Source organism: Telmatherina bonti (genome assembly GCF_933228915.1).
Source record: "Telmatherina bonti genome assembly, chromosome: 7".
Classification (NCBI taxonomy): Eukaryota; Metazoa; Chordata; class Actinopteri; order Atheriniformes; family Telmatherinidae; genus Telmatherina; species Telmatherina bonti.
In genome coordinates, this window is record NC_136625.1 from 6,744,595 (window position 1) to 6,765,816 (window position 21,222).

Genomic DNA, 21,222 nt, shown 5'->3' on the forward strand with positions numbered 1-21,222 from the left:
CCGCCTCCCCCTGCTGTTTAGGGGGTTTATGGCAACGACGACAGTTTACTGGAATGACATAAGCAGAGGTGTCAAGTAACAAAGTACAAATACTTTGTTACCTAGTAGTATTGAAGTAATTATTTATCAGACTACTTTCTGCTTCTACTACTTACATTTAAAAATATATATAAAAGTACTTCGCTCCATCTTTCTGGCATATATATATATATATATATATATATATATATATATATATATGCCAGAAAGATGGAGCGAAGTACTTTTATATATATACATATATAGTTTTATTTTTATTCTTTTCAATTATCACTTCATTCTTTTGTTTGTCTCCTAAAACAAATCTGTTCCCCTCACTGATTCCTGCAGCTAAGCTTATATTTACTTATATTCTAATAAAGGTTATTGATAAAATGCCTGTTGACGTTTGACTCTTTGCAGCATTACAAGGCTTACAGTCATCATATCATCCAGGCCATGAAACTCATCTTAATCCTCATATATGGTTGTTTAAAATATTTGCATCAGACCCATATGTGATGATTTTTCATCTGAATCTTTGCGGCTGTGGTACTTCTCAGCTTCTTCATTCTGATATAACATTATGGTCATGATGACTTTTAGAAAAATGTTATTTTGGAGGCTCCGGTGACACAGTTTAAACGTTTCTTTTTAATGGTATTTTTCACACTTGCATGACTTTTACTTTTCTACTTTAAGTATTTCTTTAAATCAGTACTTTTACACTTTTACTGAAGTAAAAAGTTTAAGTTGGTACTTTTACTTCAACAGAAGTCTTTTTAAACCTGAGTATCTATATCTCTACCGGATGTGAATATTTCTGACACCACTGGAAGAAATCAAATCAAACTTTATTTCTTGAGCACTTTTCATGCCACATGCAACACAAAGTGCTTTAAGAGATAAAATCAAGTCATCAGGATTAAAACAAACAGTAGATAATGAGACATTTAAAAACAATAAAGACAAGCTTTTTCCACACACACACACACACAGGAACAGGCTACAGAAACTTACAAACCAACAAAACCTGAAAATTGTTCGTTAACATCATTCCATCACATTTGGTTGAAAAAAATATATTATGAGACAGTTTACAATAAATCTTCAGCTTTGTTTACGTCATCTTTCAAGCTTGTTTGTACTTTATTTACCAGGTCTGTCCGTCTGAAGGGTTCACAGGGAATGTTTGTCTGAGCAGCTTTTCTTCTGCTGGAAACCTCTTAGAAAACATTTCTGCATGTTTCTACCCAGCTTCCACTGATCCTCGGTCCAGTTCTGGTGTCATGTAACCTCAGCCTCTTCTGGCTTCTTGACAGCCAGGTTTCCATGGAAACTATATCTGATGAGGCTTCAGTCAACAGTAGATGGATCTCAGCTCCTGGATCAGGTCTTTGCTGGATCAGATCCTGTATTTTAGTCTTTTGTCCTCCACGTTTCCAGTTTCTGCCTCCATGCTGGGTTTCCAGCTAACAGGGAATCACCTTGTTGCTGCTAATATCCAGTTTTCTGTCTGACTGGCTCATCTTTGCTGCTTTTCACACATGAAACTAAAAAAACAGGAACAAATGATGCGTCTTTGTCACAAAGATCCTAAAGAACCAGTTTAAACTGGTTCTTTGCTAAGATGTCTGATGATTTATTATGACTTCATTACTTTAGGAATTTTTTTTATGTATAATAGGTTGAACGATTTACAGCTTGATTTTTAAGATTAATATCCAGTTTTATTTTGTTTTTGTTTTTTGTGTGTGTTGCTCTCTTAAAACCTTTTTAATGCTTTCTTTGCACCATCTGTAATGGTTTTTATTTTTTATCTAAAGCACGGAATGGTCTTTTACATGACATGTACTTTACAAAGAAATTTAACTTGCCTATACATGAGTAAAATGGTTTAATAATAATTTTTAAAAAAAGGATTGGAAAAAAAGAAAACATGTTGAAACCCCTGAGATGGATTGAAAACTTCTTCTTTAGACCATTTTTTTCCTTTAAGTTCTGAAAAATGGAAAGAGAAAAATGCAGAATCCATTTATAAAATAAATTACAAGCTTACTTTTACTTTAAAAGGTCTGACCGGAAGCTGTATTGCGTAGTTTGAAAGGCTCAGCTGCTTCCGGAGGTGTTATACCAAAATCTGTGACCCTTCACAATCTGTGACCGCAGTGGGAGATGTCCATTTTTCTGCGAGTACGTTTTACAAACACTTGTTCGTTGTAATAAATGTAAATAAAAGTCGCATAATCTGATATTTATTACACATGGGGACTTATGTAGGTCTTCTAACAGAATATGTGTCGTAAATCACCTTGATCTGTATCATAGCGTGTAACTTTACTGTATCCTCCTCAACATTAACTAAGATTTCAGTTTCCTTCCTGACGAATTAATAAAGGTTGTCTTATTTTTATAATTGTTCCTGACATTATTCTTAATTCATGCTTTTTTCAAGCCATTTGACCAGAAAAACGCACATTTCCGCCCCGCGGACACAGATTGTGACGGGACGCAGATTTTGGTGCAACACCTGCTGACGGTGGGCGCGGTTGGGTGACACCAGCGCAGCTTCCAACTCCAGACTGGTTTTTATGGTTTTATCCGGACTGAACAGGCGATTAAAGGCGATAAAAACCAGAAGGAAACTGCGATAAAAGAGGACATTTAACTTCCGGAGGTGAAGAAACGCTTTTGTGGAAAGTTCCGGTGAAGAATCAGGAGGAAAACGAAGCGGTGAGTTGAGCTCAGAAACGTTTTGTTTTCTTTGTCTGCTTCACCGTCAGCTGATCATAAAGATGCCAAAACAACTGTAAACCTGTCGGAATTCACTGATTTCCTTAGTTTTACATAAAACAAAAAAAGTTTTTAACGCGTGTCTTTTATTTTGTTTCATGTATTTTATATTAAAATGTGTTTTCTGCTCAGAAAATCAGACATTTTTTTCTGTTAAATTAAACCTATAAAAACTTGAATATTGTTTAAAATGCAACTTGTTTTATCTTTTAATATATTTGCGAAATAATCTCGCAGACTTGCTTCATGTCGGAAAAATGATCGGAATGCAGCTAAAAATAGCATCAAGATATAATATTTACAGTATATCTGACTCCTTAGTGATAAAAGATATTTATTATTCTGCCTTTAAGCAGATATGTTGAAATATAAACATTCATTTTTCTACACTAAACTTTAAATAGCTGGATCAGTAAGTGCCTGAGCTGCTTTATTTTTAATATTTAACAGAAATATGTGATTAAAATGAAAAGAATAAGAAAAATGTATGTTTAGAATAGAAAATCATATAATAAATTACTAAAATCAAATTTTAAAAAAGCCATAATAAGAAAGAGACTGATGGTGATCATAGTAACTAAATAAATTTCCTTATTCACATTTAAAAAGTTTAATATTGTCTGATGGAGATGAAATGGTTTGGTCCAGCGACGCGTTTTCCTCCAACATCAGCAGCTCCAGCAGGAACCAGGCAGCTGCTGCAAGGCATGCTGGGAAACACCGGATGGGGAGAGTCCAACACCACACACAGGATGGGGGGAAACGGATTAAATATGAGCAAGCTGTGAAGATATGCAGAAAAACCTTTAAAACCTTCTACAAAATCTGTATTTCACAGTTAAACGTGTAAATAATGGATATAAATTTATGTTTAAATCTGATTTATATGTTTTTTTTGTTTTATTAACCAACACAAACTTCTGTGTTTGACACAAATAACAGACAGGAAATGTTCATGTTTACTTTCACACATTGGGAGACGGGACAGTAGAGGTGAAGGAAACGCCTGAAAGGAGCTTCGGTCTCGTGTCAAACCTCACATCCAGTTTAAAAAGAAGCCTGTTTGGTCTGCTGAGACCTGGAGAGGGACAGCCTGTCGGGATGCTTCAGGACTCATTTCAGGAAAATCTGAAAGAAAACGGCCTCAAAAAGCCGGAATCCACCTGGAAAGAGATTTCTGATCAGAAAGTGAAGCTCTAAAGAAGATAAACCCTCACAAATGGAAGAAATGAAAGAAAACAGAAGGTTTTTATGGCATGTAGTTACTTCCAGCCCTGACAGTAAATAACATGTTGCCTTTATGTTTCTGTGGCTGGAAAGAAGAACTTGGATGGAACCAGAAAACCCAGAGAGACCAGATCTCCGTCCAGCAGCCGGCGTTCTGGTCCTGCATCCATCTGACATGGATCCGCTTCCAGATTCCAGATTCATTGATAATTAATTCAGTCTGTCCAAAACGTTGTTCCTGTTCTGGATGGTAGGATCCAGAATAACATTCCTTAAACTGGTCCTTAAACTGGTCCTAAACCGGTCCTAAATCTGGTCCTTAAACTGGTCCTAGAACTGGTCCTAAACCGGTCCAAAAAACTGGTCCTTAAACTGGTCCTAAACCGGTCCTAAATCTGGTCCTTAAACTGGTCCTAGAACTGGTCCTAAACCGGTCCTAAATCTGGTCCTTAAACTGGTCCTAGAACTGGTCCTAAACCGGTCCTAAATCTGGTCCTTAAACTGGTCCTAGAACTGGTCCTAAACCGGTCCAAAAAACTGGTCCTTAAACTGGTCCTAAACCGGTCCTAAATCTGGTCCTTAAACTGGTCCTAAACCGGTCCTAAATCTGGTCCTTAAACTGGTCCTGGAACTGGTCCTAAATCTGGTCCTTAAACTGGTCCTTAAACTGGTCCTAAACCGGTCCTAAATCTGGTCCTTAAACTGGTCCTAGAACTGGTCCTAAACCGGTCCAAAAAACTGGTCCTTAAACTGGTCCTAAACCGGTCCTAAATCTGGTCCTTAAACTGGTCCTAGAACTGGTCCTAAATCTGGTCCTTAAACTGGTCCTTAAACTGGTCCTAGAACTGGTCCTAAACCGGTCCAAAAAACTGGTCCTTAAACTGGTCCTTAAACTGGTCCTTAAACTGGTCCTTAAACTGGTCCTAAACTGGTCCTTAAACTGGTCCTAAACCAGTCCTAAATCTGGTCCTAGAACTGGTCCTTAAACCGGTCCTAAACTGGTCCTTAAACTGGTCCTTAAACTGGTCCTAAACCGGTCCTAAATCTGGTCCTTAAACTGGTCCTAGAACTGGTCCTTAAACTGGTCCTGAACCGGTCCTTAAACTGGTCCTTAAACTGGTCCTGAACCGGTCCTTAAACCGGTCCTTAAACTGGTCCTTAAACTGGTCCTTAAACTGGTCCTTAAACTGGTCCTAAACTGGTCCTTGAACTGGTCCTGAACTGGTCCTGAACTGGTCCTAGAACTGGTCCTAGAACTGGTCCTGAACTGGTCCTTGAACTGGTCCTGAACTGGTCCTGAACTGGTCCTTGAACTGGTCCTTGAACTGGTCCTGAACTGGTCCTTAAACTGGTCCTAGAACTGGTCCTTAAACTGGTCCTAAACTGGTCCTAAACTGGTCCTTAAACTGGTCCTAGAACTGGTCCTTAAACTGGTCCTTAAACTGGTCCTAGAACTGGTCCTTAAACTGGTCCTAAACTGGTCCTAAACTGGTCCTAGAACTGGTCCTTAAACTGGTCCTTAAACTGGTCCTAGAACTGGTCCTAAACTGGTCCTAGAACTGGTCCTTAAACTGGTCCTAAACTGGTCCTTAAACTGGTCCTTAAACTGGTCCTAAACTGGTCCTAGAACTGGTCCTAGAACTGGTCCTAGAACTGGTCCTTAAACTGGTCCTTAAACTGGTCCTAAACTGGTCCTAAACTGGTCCTAGAACTGGTCCTTAAACTGGTCCTAGAACTGGTCCTAAACTGGTCCTAAACCGGTCCTAGAACTGGTCCTTAAACTGGTTGTGAACCGGTCCTTAAACTGGTCCTTAAACTGGTTGTGAACCGGTCCTTAAACTGGTCCTTAAACTGGTTGTGAACCGGTCCTTAAACTGGTCCTTAAACTGGTTGTGAACCGGTCCTTAAACTGGTTGTGAACCGGTCCTTAAACTGGTCCTTAAACTGGTTGTGAACCGGTCCTTAAACTGGTTGTGAACCGGTCCTTAAACTGGTCCTTAAACTGGTTGTGAACCGGTCCTTAAACTGGTCCTTAAACTGGTTGTGAACCGGTCCTTAAACTGGTCCTTAAACTGGTTGTGAACCGGTCCTTAAACTGGTCCTTAAACTGGTTGTGAACCGGTCCTTAAACTGGTCCTTAAACTGGTTGTGAACCGGTCCTTAAACTGGTCCTTAAACTGGTTGTGAACCGGTCCAGTCTCGCAGGTTGCTGACAGACAGACAGACGTGGGTAACAGCCTGACCTGCAGGTGGAGGTGGTTTTATGACTGATGGTGGGACTCGGGACAAAGAGCGTCTGTTTACAACCCCCCCCCCCAGCAGCTGCTGACCCACTTCGTCTGGTTTTCTAACAACAGGGGAGTCTGGACTGTCTCCAGCTCCGAGTAGAACTGGACTCTTCATCCAGACCAACATTCCCACCCAGAAGTCATGGAGACGTAAATGAATTGATCAGATATCGACCAGTTTCCTTTCTTCTCATCAATATCTGCTTTCCTGCTGGGAAAATATCTTCAGGTTGCCATGGCAACTAAAATCAAATGAAACTGAAATAATTACTAATTACTCATAATCAAGGAAACCTGTTTATAAATCGTGATCGTCGTATCGCCCGGGTGGGAATGGGTTCTAAAACTGGAAACCAGTAAGAGTCTTCATACTGGTGGAAAAGGTTATTAATGGTGGATTCGGTTCCCTGCTGTGACGCGGCGTCAGCTCTTCTCCTGATGATTCAGACGTTAATGTGACGAGTTTAACGTGACGCGTTAAAAAGATGATTTCACACGTTGAGCTGAACGATCCGCGTCTGCCAGAACCAAAGCGTCTCGTTCTCCCAGCCTGGAGAACAAGACGACGGGAACGCGCCGCAGCAGAACCTCAGTCAGAACGGAACAGACTCCTTCCTCCTGCAGACGGCAGAGAGGGTTCCTCCTCTTCCTCGGCAGACGAAGAGTTAACAGGAAACATGACCTCAGAGTCCCTCTGTCTGTTTTTCTTCCCAGGCTGCTGCAGGATGTGACTGAACTCGTCGTCCACCGACCTGGAACACGTTTAAATAAAGGTACAGATTCAAAACTAACTTTATAAGTGCAGAGTTTAGAGAAACAGTCTGGTGGATCCAGAGACTCTGATCTGCTCTGCAGGGATTAACTGGTCTGATCCCAGTTCCAGCCTGGAAGTTTCCAGCAGCTTGTGGTCCCGTTGGATTCCCCGTCTCACCGCCAGCCTCTCCTGCTCCACAGATCCAGACCAGACGCTGCAGGAAGTCATGGATCCGTTCTTCTCTGGAGCCGTTACAAGTACGTCTCTCTGCAGCTTCACACGTTCACATGGCGAGGATCCAGCGAGGAAGAGGAGGGACGTTCCCGCTCCTCACAGCGAGGCGATGAGTTTTAGTTCCACAGAAAACTTCAGACGATGCAGGATTTTCCACCAATCCACCAAAGAGGGCTCCGTCCCTCTTTCTGTCAGAATCAGCTTCGGGATCATTATGAGCGACTTCCTAACAAACACACACAATGTGAGACGTTCAATAAATAAGCAGGTTATAAATGAATCTAATTAATCACATTTAATCACATGAACATATTTACCTCAAAAGGGAACGTTATAAATAAGCAGCCTGTCAGTAAAAACAGACCTGAAGGTAAAAAGTTACTTTAGCAGCTCCAGTCCACGGCATGTTCCCGTCCTTTTACCTTCACGTCTTCATCCACGCGGCGCTTTGATCAGTAAACTGTGGAATCAGGCAGCAGGATCCATATGCTCCGTTTTCTGTCTGGTTGTGGAGCTGCTCATGCAGCTGGAAGCAGCTGGATGCAGCTGGATGATGCAGCTGGATGCAGCTGGATGATGCAGCTGGATGCAGCTGGATGCAGCAGCTGGATGCAGCAGCTGGAAGCAGCTGGATGATGCAGCTGGAAGCAGCTGGATGCAGCAGCTGGATGCAGCTGGATGCAGCAGCTGGATGCAGCAGCTGGATGCAGCAGCTGGATGCAGCTGGAAGCAGCTGGATGCAGCAGCTGGATGCAGCAGCTGGATGCAGCAGCTGGAAGCAGCTGGAAGCAGCAGCTGGAAGCAGCTGGAAGCAGCTGGAAGCAGCAGCTGGATGCAGCAGCTGGAAGCAGCTGGAAGCAGCAGCTGGAAGCAGCTGGATGCAGCAGCTGGATGCAGCAGCTGGAAGCAGCTGGATGCAGCAGCTGGAAGCAGCTGGAAGCAGCAGCTGGATGCAGCAGCTGGAAGCAGCTGGATGCAGCAGCTGGAAGCAGCTGGAAGCAGCAGCTGGATGCAGCAGCTGGAAGCAGCTGGAAGCAGCAGCTGGATGCAGCAGCTGGAAGCAGCTGGAAGCAGCAGCTGGAAGCAGCAGCTGGATGCAGCTGGATGATGCAGCTGGATGCAGCTGGATGATGCAGCTGGATGCAGCTGGATGCAGCAGCTGGATGCAGCAGCTGGAAGCAGCTGGATGATGCAGCTGGAAGCAGCTGGATGCAGCAGCTGGATGCAGCTGGATGCAGCAGCTGGATGCAGCAGCTGGATGCAGCAGCTGGATGCAGCAGCTGGATGCAGCAGCTGGATGCAGCTGGAAGCAGCTGGATGCAGCAGCTGGATGCAGCAGCTGGATGCAGCAGCTGGAAGCAGCTGGAAGCAGCAGCTGGAAGCAGCTGGAAGCAGCTGGAAGCAGCAGCTGGATGCAGCAGCTGGAAGCAGCTGGAAGCAGCAGCTGGAAGCAGCTGGATGCAGCAGCTGGAAGCAGCTGGAAGCAGCAGCTGGATGCAGCAGCTGGAAGCAGCTGGATGCAGCAGCTGGAAGCAGCTGGAAGCAGCAGCTGGATGCAGCAGCTGGAAGCAGCTGGAAGCAGCAGCTGGATGCAGCAGCTGGAAGCAGCTGGAAGCAGCAGCTGGAAGCAGCAGCTGGATGCAGCAGCTGGAAGCAGCAGCTGGAAGCAGCTGGATGCAGCAGCTGGAAGCAGCTGGAAGCAGCTGGATGCAGCAGCTGGATGCAGCTGGATGCAGCAGCTGGATGCAGCTGGATGCAGCAGCTGGAAGCAGCAGCTGGATGCAGCAGCTGGATGCAGCAGCTGGAAGCAGCAGCTGGATGCAGCAGCTGGAAGCAGCAGCTGGAAGCAGCTGGAAGCAGCAGCTGGAAGCAGCTGGATGCAGCAGCTGGATGCAGCAGCTGGAAGCAGCTGGATGCAGCAGCTGGATGCAGCAGCTGGAAGCAGCTGGAAGCAGCAGCTGGAAGCAGCAGCTGGATGCAGCAGCTGGAAGCAGCAGCTGGATGCAGCAGCTGGAAGCAGCAGCTGGAAGCAGCTGGATGCAGCAGCTGGATGCAGCTGGATGCAGCTGGATGCAGCAGCTGGATGCAGCTGGATGCAGCTGGGTGTTGCTGCTCCCTGAGATGAGTAAATGATTCGTACCTTTCTAGCTGCATCCATCCAGAATCACTACGTTTGACACTAATAACATATTTTTTAATAATGACCAGATGAGTCAGAAACCAGGATAAATATGGAGGCAGCGTTGTGGAGTTACGACTCGTCACTGATGAAATGTTCCACCTTAATTCCTGTAATAATTCCTGTTTTCTTCCTCCGGTCGGTGTTTCTGCGGCTTTATCTGTTTATTTACATCGTTTTAGAAAATAATCTGACAGCCGAGGCAGAAACTCAACTTTATACACAGTTTGCATAAAAACACGTTAAAATGGGCGTGGTTTAAGATGTCATCCAGCCTAAGCCCCGCCCCCCTGCCTCATGCACCTCCAAGGCGCTGCGTTGTTGAGGCGTGCCTGCAGGAACGCGTCTCCTCGGCTCCGGGAGGGAATGTTCTCACGTCGTCCTTCAGGAATGTCCTCCTGGTGAAACCAGTTTGCTTCCCAGTCTGACTTTGTCTTTTCTCTTCAGGTTCCCCCGTGAAACGGAGGCTCCGGAGCAACGACTCCTGCTACAGGTAAAAGCCCCCGCCGCTCGGTTGTCATGGCAACAGTGTCTCCATGTTGCAACCTGACTAATCTAACATTCGTGGGTCATAATGTACTTTTTCCTTATTTCGCGTCATTTTTCCTCTTCGATCAGTTTTATTTCCTCTTCAGGGAAATGAAGAAGTTTTTTGTTCCTCAGATTAAATCGACTCCGATTCTCATCAAAACTACCTGAAACTGAAATTACTGGAACTATTTGATGCTTTTAAATGCCAGTTTGATGAAACAATGTTTTTATGGAAAAATCTGATTTATAAAAGCTGATTTTGATGTTTTCTGTCGTCAAACTCTCATCTGAACGGGTTGATTTAATATAAATATTTACACATTTATTCGTTTTCAGTCGACTAGAACATGTAAACAAAAAACTAGGAGAAATATTAATAACATGGTTTTATGACCCAGAAATGACACAAAGGAAAAATAAATAATAAACTGACACTGAATAAATATTGATTCTGGGAATATTGCTTAAATGTAGCGAGAAGCTGATCGCTGCAACGCCGAGATTCTTCTCTCAGCAGAAACTTTCACAGGAAACAGTCAGAAATCTTAGCTTTGTTTCGTTGAAACGATGGAAACGTTTTCCAGCGAGGAAGAACGGAAGCATCAAGCTAATCATGTGAAAACTCTCCATCCTGCTAATAATTCTGTCAGTTCCATAGACTGTATATAAAAGATGGACGTAGCCTCCGTAACATCACCCGTAGGTTTCTGAAGAGCTGAACTGAAGCTCGGTGGGCGGTTCCTACCATCACCATGTTGGCAGGAGCATGTGTGTTGTCCCGCCCGGAAAATACAAATATGGGCAAAGAGGTGGAGCTGAGAGGGGGGCTGTGAGCGTCATGGTGGATGATTGACATCGAGTGAACTCCGAGCTTTCTGTAGCTAAGAGCTAACCGAGCTAACCTCGAGATAACAGGAGCTAACCAGCTAACGGAGGTAAGTGGGCTAAAGCTAAGTCACATTGTTAACCGACTAAAAGCCGCGGTTGTTCTACGTTCTTTTTACTTGAAGCTGGAGATCGGTACCTGTCAATCAAAAGGACACGACCCTAAATATGCCGAACTTTGAGATTAAATTACTTTTAAACGGGCGAGTTAGAAAAAAATTCACTCCCCCCACAGTTGTCATGAAGGTAAACCTGACCAATTAAACCTAAAAGGGATTTTCTTACCAGGCTGTAAACATGTTTATTTCTGCTGTAAACATGTTTATTTCTGCTGTAAACGTGTTTATTTCTGCTGTAAACGTGTTTATTTCTGCTGTAAACATGTTTATTTCTGCTGTAAACGTGTTTATTTCTGCTGTAAACGTGTTTATTTCTGCTGTGAAGTTGGTCTTTTTAACATGGGAGTCTATGGGGATTTGCTCTGTTTTGCAGCCCCTAGTGGATGAAGGGGGAACTGCAGTTTTATTTACTTCCGCATAGGCTTCACTTTTAGCCGCCAGAGGCTCCGTCCGTCTTTCATCTACGGTCTTTGGTTAGTTCACATGAAATGAAGTCGTTTCTCGTCATGTATGATTCTCTCGTCACGCCCGTCTCCTGCAGCCTGGACACGTCCCTCCTGTCTCCCGACTCCTCCTACGTCTGCTACCGCTCCGCGGACGGAGGCGGCCCTTGCAGCTGCCGCCGCTCGCCGCGCCTCCTCACCAACGGATACTACGCCGTCACGGAGGACAGCTTCTCCTGGGACGAGGACGGGAACGTCTCGCTGACGCCCTGCAAAACCAGCGTGTCCTACAAGGAGAACCTGGTCAGGTGAGACTCTCCTCTGTTGTTTGTAAACGGTCCGGTTCGACCCGGTTTAATGTCCAGTTAGAAACCAGTTGACTCAAACATGGGATCCACATTAGTCCAGTTTAAACTGGTCGGATAAACCAGTTCATTAAAACAAAACAACCAAGTTCAGGTCGACCTGAGCAGGACGGTGGAGAGGAACCTCCATCTGGACCAGAACCAGGGAGGAAAACCTCCATCTGGACCAGAACCAGGGAGGAAAACCTCCATCAGGACCAGAACCAGGAAGGAAAACCTCCATCAGGACCAGAACCAGGAAGGAAAACCTCCATCTGGACCAGAACCAGGGAGGAAAACCTCCATCAGGACCAGAACCAGGAAGGAAAACCTCCATCTGGACCAGAACCAGGGAGGAAAACCTCCATCAGGACCAGAACCAGGAAGGAAAACCTCCATCTGGACCAGAACCAGGGAGGAAAACCTCCATCAGGACCAGAACCAGGAAGGAAAACCTCCATCTGGACCAGAACCAGGGAGGAAAACCTCCATCAGGACCAGAACCAGGAAGGAAAACCTCCATCACAACCAGAACCAGGGAGGAAAACCTCCATCAGGACCAGAACCAGGAAGGAAAACCTCCATCTGGACCAGAACCAGGAAGGAAAACCTCCATCACAACCAGAACCAGGAAGGAAAACCTCCATCACAACCAGAACCAGGGAGGAAAACCTCCATCTGGACCAGAACCAGGAAGGAAAACCTCCACCAGGACCAGAACCAGGAAGGAAAACCTCCATCTGGACCAGAACCAGGGAGGAAAACCTCCATCTGGACCAGAACCAGGAAGGAAAACCTCCATCTGGACCAGAACCAGGAAGGAAAACCTCCAGCTGGACCAGAACCAGGAAGGAAAACCTCCATCTGGACCAGAACCAGAACCATTCGGACTCGCCGCTTCACCCTGCAGGATAATGCCACATCAGCAGCCAATCAGAACGAGCCGAGCTGAACGTGTTGGGAGGTTTAAATTCTCCATCGATGACATCATCTGTGCTGAGGGGCAACGGTGTGATGTCATCCACCATGGTTGCTAGGAGACCAGCTTGTGTTATGGGGTGTTTGTCTCCAACATGGTTTTCAGCTGCTGAAACGAGACGTGGATCAGTCCTGCTGCCGTCGTCTTCAGGTTTTTATTTTCAGCTTCAGTTTGTTTTCCGTCGTTAAACATCAGACGGGTCGACGTTCTGAAGCAGCAACGTTTTTCTCTTCAACGTCCAACGTCTTCAACGTTCGCCTCCACCTGGTGGTCGTCATGTTGCTTTGAAGTTGTTTCACAACGTTTTTCACCTGATAGATGGAAACAATTGTTGTTTTATATTTATTTGTGTCACTTTGTGTGTGTATATGTGTGTGTGTTTTCCTGTCATTTTCAGGGGATTTCTAATTAAAAGTTGTGTTTTGTGGTTTTTTTTTTTTTTTTATTTGACAATAATGATGACATTCAGACTTTCCTGTCAAACTGAGAACATCGAATTTTTTTCTTTGTAGTTATTTTGCTTTGCTGACTGTGACATGAGGTTGTTTAAGTATTATTTACTCACAACATCCTGTTATTAACTTGGTTTAATCGTGTTTACATGGAGAGGAAAAAACAAAACATGGCAACAAATGGATTTAAAAAATTAGTTAAAATTTATCTTTATATTTTGTTTGGCAGCACATTTACCAAAAGTAAAATTAAAATAAAATTAAGATAAAATCAAAATAAAGAATGATGATATAAAAAGATACCATTTAAAAAAAAAAAAAAAAAAAAAAAAAACCAAAAAGAATAATAAAATTAAAAAAACAACTGAAGATAAAATAGAAAAAATTTAGATAATTTGAAAGGACCGACTTCAAGCTGGTCGTTTTCCTCAGCTGGGTGTTGATGGCGTTGTGCGACGCTCACCTCGACGGCTTTTCTCCCTCCAGGGTTTTCCGGCGCCGACGGCGGCCTCGCAGCGCTCTGATTCGCCTGCTGAGTAACGTCACGGAGACCTGCCAGTCGTGGCTAGACGAGAAGGTCTTCGGAGGCGTGTTCAGAACGGGACGCATCCAGGACCAGGATGAGGACAGTGATGGAGGCCTGGACCTGGACAAAGATCTGGACTGGTCCAGTATCAGCCAGGAAGGTCCCGCCCCGCTGGATGAGTCTCTGTGGTCGGGCCTGAACAGCACCGAGCTGGACGACGGTCGCGGCTTCACGTACGGTGCGTAGCGGCTTCACACCTCGCCGATAATCACACACGTATGTTTTTAATGCCAATCAATCCCATCGTCTCTCCTTCAGATCCCACTGAAACCCCGCCCCCTCCTGGTAAAGAAGCCCCGCTCCCTCCTGGTAAAGAAGCCCCGCCTCCAAAGCTGCTCATCCAGGAGGAGATCTGCTCGGAGATCTGCCAATCAAAGCAGCGCTTCACCCAGACGCTGAGCGGCCTCTCTGAAGTCCCGCCTCCTTCAGCTTTCTACGCCAGCAGCTGCAGCCGTCAGGTGTCACCTGAGCACACAGGTGAGCTGCTGATCCAGGTTCATTGAGGACGGAAGGTTGGGACCTGCTCGGTTCTGATGGGTGTTTCCATGTTTCAGGGTTAACGATGAAGGCCTTCCTCCTCCTCATCTTCACCATCTTCTTCTTCTCTGCTCTGTATTCTGGGTAAGACCTTTTCTCTGCGTTTAAAGCCGTTTGATCGGTGATGAGCTTCGTGGTGCGTTCAGGGACCCGTGGCAGTGGGAAGGCGGAGCCGAGCCAAAAGGCGACGCCCTCTGGTGGATGCTGCGAAGCTAACAACGCGGGTTGGACCTGTGGCGTCGTGGAGGGGCGTGAATGTCTCATTCAAAGTTAAATATGCTGGTTTTCCTCCCTGCAGGTCTTTGTGGTGGAGCGCCACCGTCACATCCGCTGCGTTTGCGACCATCACCACGTTTATGCGTGAGTATCAACGAAACGCGCTCTCCAACGTGATCTGAGTGGTTCAGTGTGTTAACATTTCCCGATCTGATCTCTTGCAGTCCTGACGAAGTCGGGACCGATGGGCGAGTGGAGGAAGGCGAAGACGGAGGTGAGTCTGAAACCCGACTGGTTCCCGTCGTCCTGCCGAGAGGAGAGAAGCTAACCGATGATTCTGATTCTGTTTCAGGACATCACATCGAGGAATGAGTGAAACTCCAAGGAGAAACGGTCGGACGGACGTCTGACGGAACTCAGTGGAGACATTTTATCCTTATTTCACTGTTTGCATGTACGTTCCATTTAAGGCAAAGACGTTCTGAACTCTGGAAGCTTCACAGAAACGCCTGTTTGACGCTCAAACTTTCCTTTTGAAATGGAAATCTCGTTTTAGTTCGACTTTGACGGAAAGAAAAGTCGCATCATGTTGGGATGTTTGCTGTTGAATCGCAGAAAGAGCTCAGATGAAAAACGTCCATATCTCATATAGAACACGTGTTTCTACTCTTCTTAGTGGTTGAACTTGGCGGTTTGAGACGTCCAACGTGACCAAACATCAGACTTTGTGTCTGAAAAACAAATTCAGGTTTAAAAGGGCAAAAAAAAAAAAAAAAAAAATCAGAGCTGAGATGTTTTCTAAAAACCAAATTTGTAGTTGTTATTTTTACATGAAAGACACACCAGCATGGATTTTAATCGCAGTAATCGTAGACGTTCAGCCGCTGATTGTTGGAGAATAATTTTACAAAATAAAAATTACTTGATGGAAATAATATTTCTCACAACATTCCCGAAATTTCAGGGTAAAAAACAGTTTCCAGGTGTAGCTTTACCTCGATCATGTAGCAAAGGTGAAATCTGCGTGTTTTTGGCAGCGTTTTGTGGCTGAGAAGTGCCTTCACGTCGGCCAGACGCTGAACGAAAAACCATGCAGGGCAGAAACTTAAACCAGACGTCTGAAGTTGACGTGAAGCAGCAGACGAGTGGCGACGTTAACAAAGCAAACGGCAGAATAACCAGAATTTTCCTGCTGGTGCGCCAATTAAAACGCCGCGCTAACGGAGACGTACGTGCCCCTGCAGGGGATTTAAATCAGCTCGGAAAGCAGCTCACGTTTATTTGTCAACGGTCTGGTTTTGTTCAGTTAAGCCATTTACATGCGTGTGGTTAAATTGGTGTCATTATAATCGAGGAACGTTGCATTTATTTACCTCTCAAGCCACGCTGACCAATCAGAAGGCAGGAAAATAATCAGAAGAATTTGTTTTATGTAGAAATGTTTTGGTTCTATTTATTTATTTACCAACCTGTAAACAAGACTAGCAACAGCACATCAATAGCTACATCTGCAGTTACCGTGGAAACAAGAGAGGTAAAGCACATTTTTGCTCGTACGTAATACGTACGTTATTTTTTTTGTCCGTATCAAACGTCCCTGTCTTCACACTTCGACGAGTTGTCTTTGGGATTGGAATATACTTCCTGTTAGCAACCCGTCCGTGACGTTTCCAGAAGGTTTTTTAAGAGCTGAACTTAAGCTCATTGGGCAGTTCTGCCGTCGCCATCTTGATAACGTCACACGTGTCGACAAAGAGGTGGAGCTGAGAGGGGGTCTGTGAGCGTGTTGTGGATGATTGACATCTAGCGAACTCCGACCTGCCTGTAGCTAAAGCGAAGTCACGCTAAAACCGTCTAAAAACCGCCATTGTTCTACATTCCTCCTCTTAAAGCGGGATATCGGGTACCTTTCAATCAAAAGGACATGCATCTAAATATGACGAATTTTGGTATGAAATTACTTCCAAACAGAAGAGTTTGAAAAAAAATTCACTCCCTCCACAGTTGTCATGAAAGTAAACCTGAACTATTAAACCTAAAATGTTTTTTATACCAGGCTGTGGTCTTTTTAACATGGGAGTCTATGGGGATTTGCTGTGTTGTGGAGCTCCTAGTGGATGAGGGGGGAACTGCAGTTTTGGGGACTTCTGCACAGGTTTGCCTTCTAACTGCTGGAGGTTGCCGCTTGGTCCGCATATGTAGCATGGCTGCCATGTGTTCCTAGCATTCGCTTGGCACATACTGGACTCACTGATGTGAGGTAACGTGTCACGTCTGTAAGTTGTAATACTGACTCAGCATAAATACAAAGTCAGCTGTCAATGGCGGATAGATGTGAAAAGCGCCTCTCGGACGTCGTCGCAGAGGGATGACGAACACTCCTGCCTGAACAGTCGGCAACAGATCGGAGAGTTGTGAGGATTAATGTGAAGACTTACTGATTAATGCACCAGCCAAGTGCTGTATACCGACCGCAGTGATGATCTCTGACATGCAGAATATTCACAAGCGTGTTCGCGTACATAGTAGTCTCTTAAGTTGTCGCTATTGCTAGCTAAAATATCCACCAGAGTTCACCTCTGTTACGACATCGGTGCCCATAACATGGCGACCGTGGAAGGGATCATGATGATGTTCATCCATTAAAAACATCATGCCCGTTTCTTTTTTCCTGTCGTAGATTACCCGTTAGCTATACTGCTCAACACTGCCCCTGAGGTTGTGGTGGTACTGCTTCTTTTTCTACGTAAGGTAACGCATCCGCAAGGTCCCGGAAAACAGAACAAATTATGCACATGAAGGACATGAGAAAATCTCCATCTTTACTGTAGAGCACAAACGGGCCTTTTACTGATGCTTACCGTGATGCTAACCACATAGGGTGGCTATGCTAACCATATGGGTTGGCTACGCTAGCTATACGGGTTGGCTATGCTAGCCACACAGGGTGGCTATGCTAACCATATGGGTTGGCTACGCTAACTACAGGGAGTGGCTATGCTAAGCATATGGGTTGGCTATGCTAGCTACAGCGAGTGAATATGCTAACCATACGGGTTGGCTATGCTAGCCACATGGGGTGGCTATGCTAACCATATGGATTTGCTATGCTAACCATATGGGTTATGGCTATGCTAACCATACGGGTTGGTTATGCTAGCCACATAATGCTAGTCCTTAAAACAAGATTAGCCAGATTATCTGAACATGTTCATTCTGGAAGGAGTTTTCTAGAAAGTTTTTCAGTCTCATGCCGAGTTTGTGAATAAATTGTGCAGAAAAAATTGCAGGTGTGGACAAGTTGGCTGCAGGTCAACTGAAGCTAACGTTAATGAGATGTTGTCGCCGCCTTATGCTGATAGAAATTATTAGGAAAGTCTCATGTGCAAGACCTTATTTTAGCATGGATTTACAAAAATGAATTAAAAGAAATTCATGTTCCAAACAAAGTTAATGGGGAGGAAGAGAAAAAAACTTTTCTAGTTATTATGACACAAATTTAACCTCAAACACGTTTGACTCTGGGGAAATTTTCATATCTTCACTCATTAAAATTCACTGTGAAACAGATTTTTCTTTGTGGAAGCAATAAATCCAGGCAATGAGCCGGGTGAATGTTTGCAGGTCTTTAAAGTCGCTACGAAAGTCAAAAAGAGAAAGAAAGCAAAGCCCTGACAAAGAAATGTAAAGAAAAATAAGTACTGTAAGACTTCATAATGGTATAAAGTCTTTTTAAAAAAAAAAAAAAAAAAAAAAAAATCATGTTTGGGCCTCAAACTACGCCAAGACGTAAAAACGGAGAGATGAGCTGCGCTTTGGCTTCCTGACAGCTTGGCTCAACTCTTCTTTTGTGAAATTTTTTCAGTGTTTTTGTGCCATTAAATCAGTAAATATTTACCTAGAAGCAAAAAAAAAATCTATAACTCCTGATGTTTCAGACCATCTGAATGTTTTAAAAATTAAATTTATCATAAAATAAAAGCTGCATTTTGGCCACAGAATATGATTTTACCACCAGTTTGACTCAAACCTCATCCTGAAATATCTCACCAACATTTACTACAATGAGAAGGGCTTTGAATGCAGCATCGGTTCTGTAGCATGAAGGGTTATAAGTGCCAAAATCATTTAAACAAATCAGGTGAATTTAAATCATCCTATTTTCATTTCTGTCTCCTTGTTTAAAGCTGCACTTTGTAATTTTTTTATATCAACAATGTGTTTAAATGTTTGAGTTTTTGGAGAATCCTGATTAAATCAGATTATGTGACATTTTTAGCTCCAAACTTTTGTTTATTTCTGCTAATGATCCTAACTTTACATGTTTGAGTCGCTTGTAACTCATTCTGCTGCCTCCTTGTGGCCTGAATCTGTCAGTGCAGCTGAAAATGAGAAAATTTAAACATAAAAATGTTTTGGTTTTTTTTAGCTACATTTAATGTTTAGGTGTTGTGAAGCACTGAACGCAGTGTTACTAACGTACTTTATATTTTTACTCCCATTGACTGCACTTGTCTCCAAACATGGAAACGTGATGCTTTAATGGCACTTATTCTTTTTTTTTAATGCATTTCTGTTTTTACATGTTTTTATCTGACAGCAGCTGTTCTCAAATCTGTAAAATTAAATATAAATACAAATGGCAAACTATGACAAAAAACTTTCCTTTTATTAAGAATAATTTAAAAATTAAATAAATCTACTGGAGTATTTAGATTATCCAGCCTAATGATAAAATGTTTTATGATTGAACTTTTACAGCATCTTGTCAGATATACTGTCGTTAAAGTGTTTTTTAAGTAAACATTTATGATTAAATCATTAAAGACAAACTGAGTCTGTTTGTGTTTTTTTTTTTTGTATGTATAAACAGAAACTACATAAACTTGAAGTCTTGTTTCTATTAAAATGTAATTTTTGCTGTTTTAAATGGCGATCGACTGGAAAGTTGCGAAGAGTCAAACTCGAAGCAAACAGAAAAAAGTAGAACTTTTGGTTCTGGATGCTGTTTTGTCAGAACTTGGAGGATGAGGATGATGATGATGATGAAAAGACGAAGAGTTGTGTCTGATTTGAACTTAAAGGTCCACAATGGAAGAAACACTGACACCTAGTGGTGACGTTGGTGGAGCACAGTTGTGAAGTGATAAGTCTTCTTCGTGGTTTTTTTTAAGGCATCGCTCACATCAAACCACTTCAGCAGCTTTCTGGTCGGTGAACGTCGACCGGATCGGCACGATGGCGCCGTTGTCGCTCTCTGATTGTGAGAAATGTGACTGATCACGATGTTGGAGGGAATTTCCTCCTTCGATACGCCTGAATCAAACGAAGGTTTCGTTAGCAGGCGTCTGCAGAGCTGGAAGAGCGGATTCATCCAGGCGTGTTGGAGAAGAGACCTCCAGGACCGGACCAGCACACCTCAGATACAAGTTGATCAACTTATTGATCGTTGGTGCAAGAGGAGGCTTCTGCTTCTGACTCAACCGACTTTTCAGTGTCTGAAAATACTGTTGATTTCAGATCATTACAAATGGCCGCTACAGCCTCCAGTTTATCTTTTCCTGGAAAAATCCTGGAACCTGAAGGCAACACAAACACGTGGAAGAAAACCCACAACCTGAATGTAAACATTTACTTCTATTCAGGTTTATTTGTTGACCTCACATCGCATTGCATCATCACAGCACTTTGATATATGGCTCCAACTCAACCCGATTCATTTCACTGCAATTATGATCCGTTATGGGACCATCATATTTATGGTTTAATTATTCAATCGACAAGCTGATAGAAACAGAAGAAATGCTTAAAACCCCAGAAAGCAGCTGATTTTATGACAAAATAAACACAAAAACCAAAGTTTTCACAGAAAACATCTTTATTTTCTCACTGAGCCATAAAACTTATTTCAGTTTAAACTGCAGGTAAAAACATTTTCATGCTTCTTGTTGAACTTTGTGGTTTTACTGCAACATTTCCGATGAAAAAAGGCTTTTATTGTGAAACTCTGGAGGAAGTCAAGCTTCTTTTGAACTTCGTCTCTGATGTTAAATAGTTTGTAAATTAAATGAAAAGACGGAGAAGTGGGAGAGCTGAGACGTACGAGCCGACGCAGTTGTCAGTGAACTCACCTGGAGGCTCGTCAGCTCACCTGCCGACTGACGAGCCTCCAGGTGAGTCGACTCACGCAGGAAACCACCCGAAGCTTCGGTCGGCCTGATGTTTCTTCAGTTTGTCTCCAATGTGGACAAGACGGCGTCTGCAGAGCTAGAGACTGGGAGGTGCGTTTCTACTGGGGAGACTGGGAGGTGCGTTTCTACCGGGGAGACTGGGAGGTGCGTTTCTACTGGGGAGACTGGGAGGTGAGTTTCTACTGGGAGGTGCGTTTCTACCGGGGAGACTGGGAGGTGCGTTTCTACTGGGGAGACTGGGAGGTGAGTTTCTACTGGGAGGTGCGTTTCTACCGGGGAGACTGGGAGGTGCGTTTCTACTGGGGAGACTGGGAGGTGCGTTTCTACTGGGGAGACTGGGAGGTGCGTTCCTACCGGGGAGACTGGGAGGTGCGTTTCTACTGGGAGGTGCGTTTCTACCGGGGAGACTGGGAGGTGCGTTTCTACCGGGGAGACTGGGAGGTGCG

At 44.0% G+C, this 21,222-nt stretch overlaps 1 protein-coding gene across 2 annotated transcripts; it reads left to right on the plus strand.

Moving 5' to 3' along the window:
• Positions 1 to 2,565: 2,565 nt before the first annotated feature.
• tmem71 (transmembrane protein 71) lies at positions 2,566 to 19,233 on the plus strand. 2 transcript variants are annotated; one of them, XM_079244113.1, is made up of 11 exons: positions 2,566 to 2,751; positions 7,041 to 7,099; positions 7,182 to 7,337; positions 9,941 to 9,986; positions 11,570 to 11,779; positions 13,733 to 14,010; positions 14,091 to 14,309; positions 14,387 to 14,453; positions 14,668 to 14,729; positions 14,810 to 14,859; positions 14,938 to 19,233. In XM_079244113.1, exons 3-11 carry the CDS (start codon positions 7,307 to 7,309, stop codon positions 14,959 to 14,961), a joined length of 987 nt encoding a protein of 328 aa, XP_079100239.1. In that variant the 5' UTR covers positions 2,566 to 2,751; positions 7,041 to 7,099; positions 7,182 to 7,306; the 3' UTR covers positions 14,962 to 19,233. The 2 variants fall into 2 exon arrangements, with proteins under 2 accessions (XP_079100239.1, XP_079100240.1); XM_079244114.1 differs by having other exon boundaries at positions 7,281 to 7,337.
• Positions 19,234 to 21,222: the final 1,989 nt, after the last annotated feature.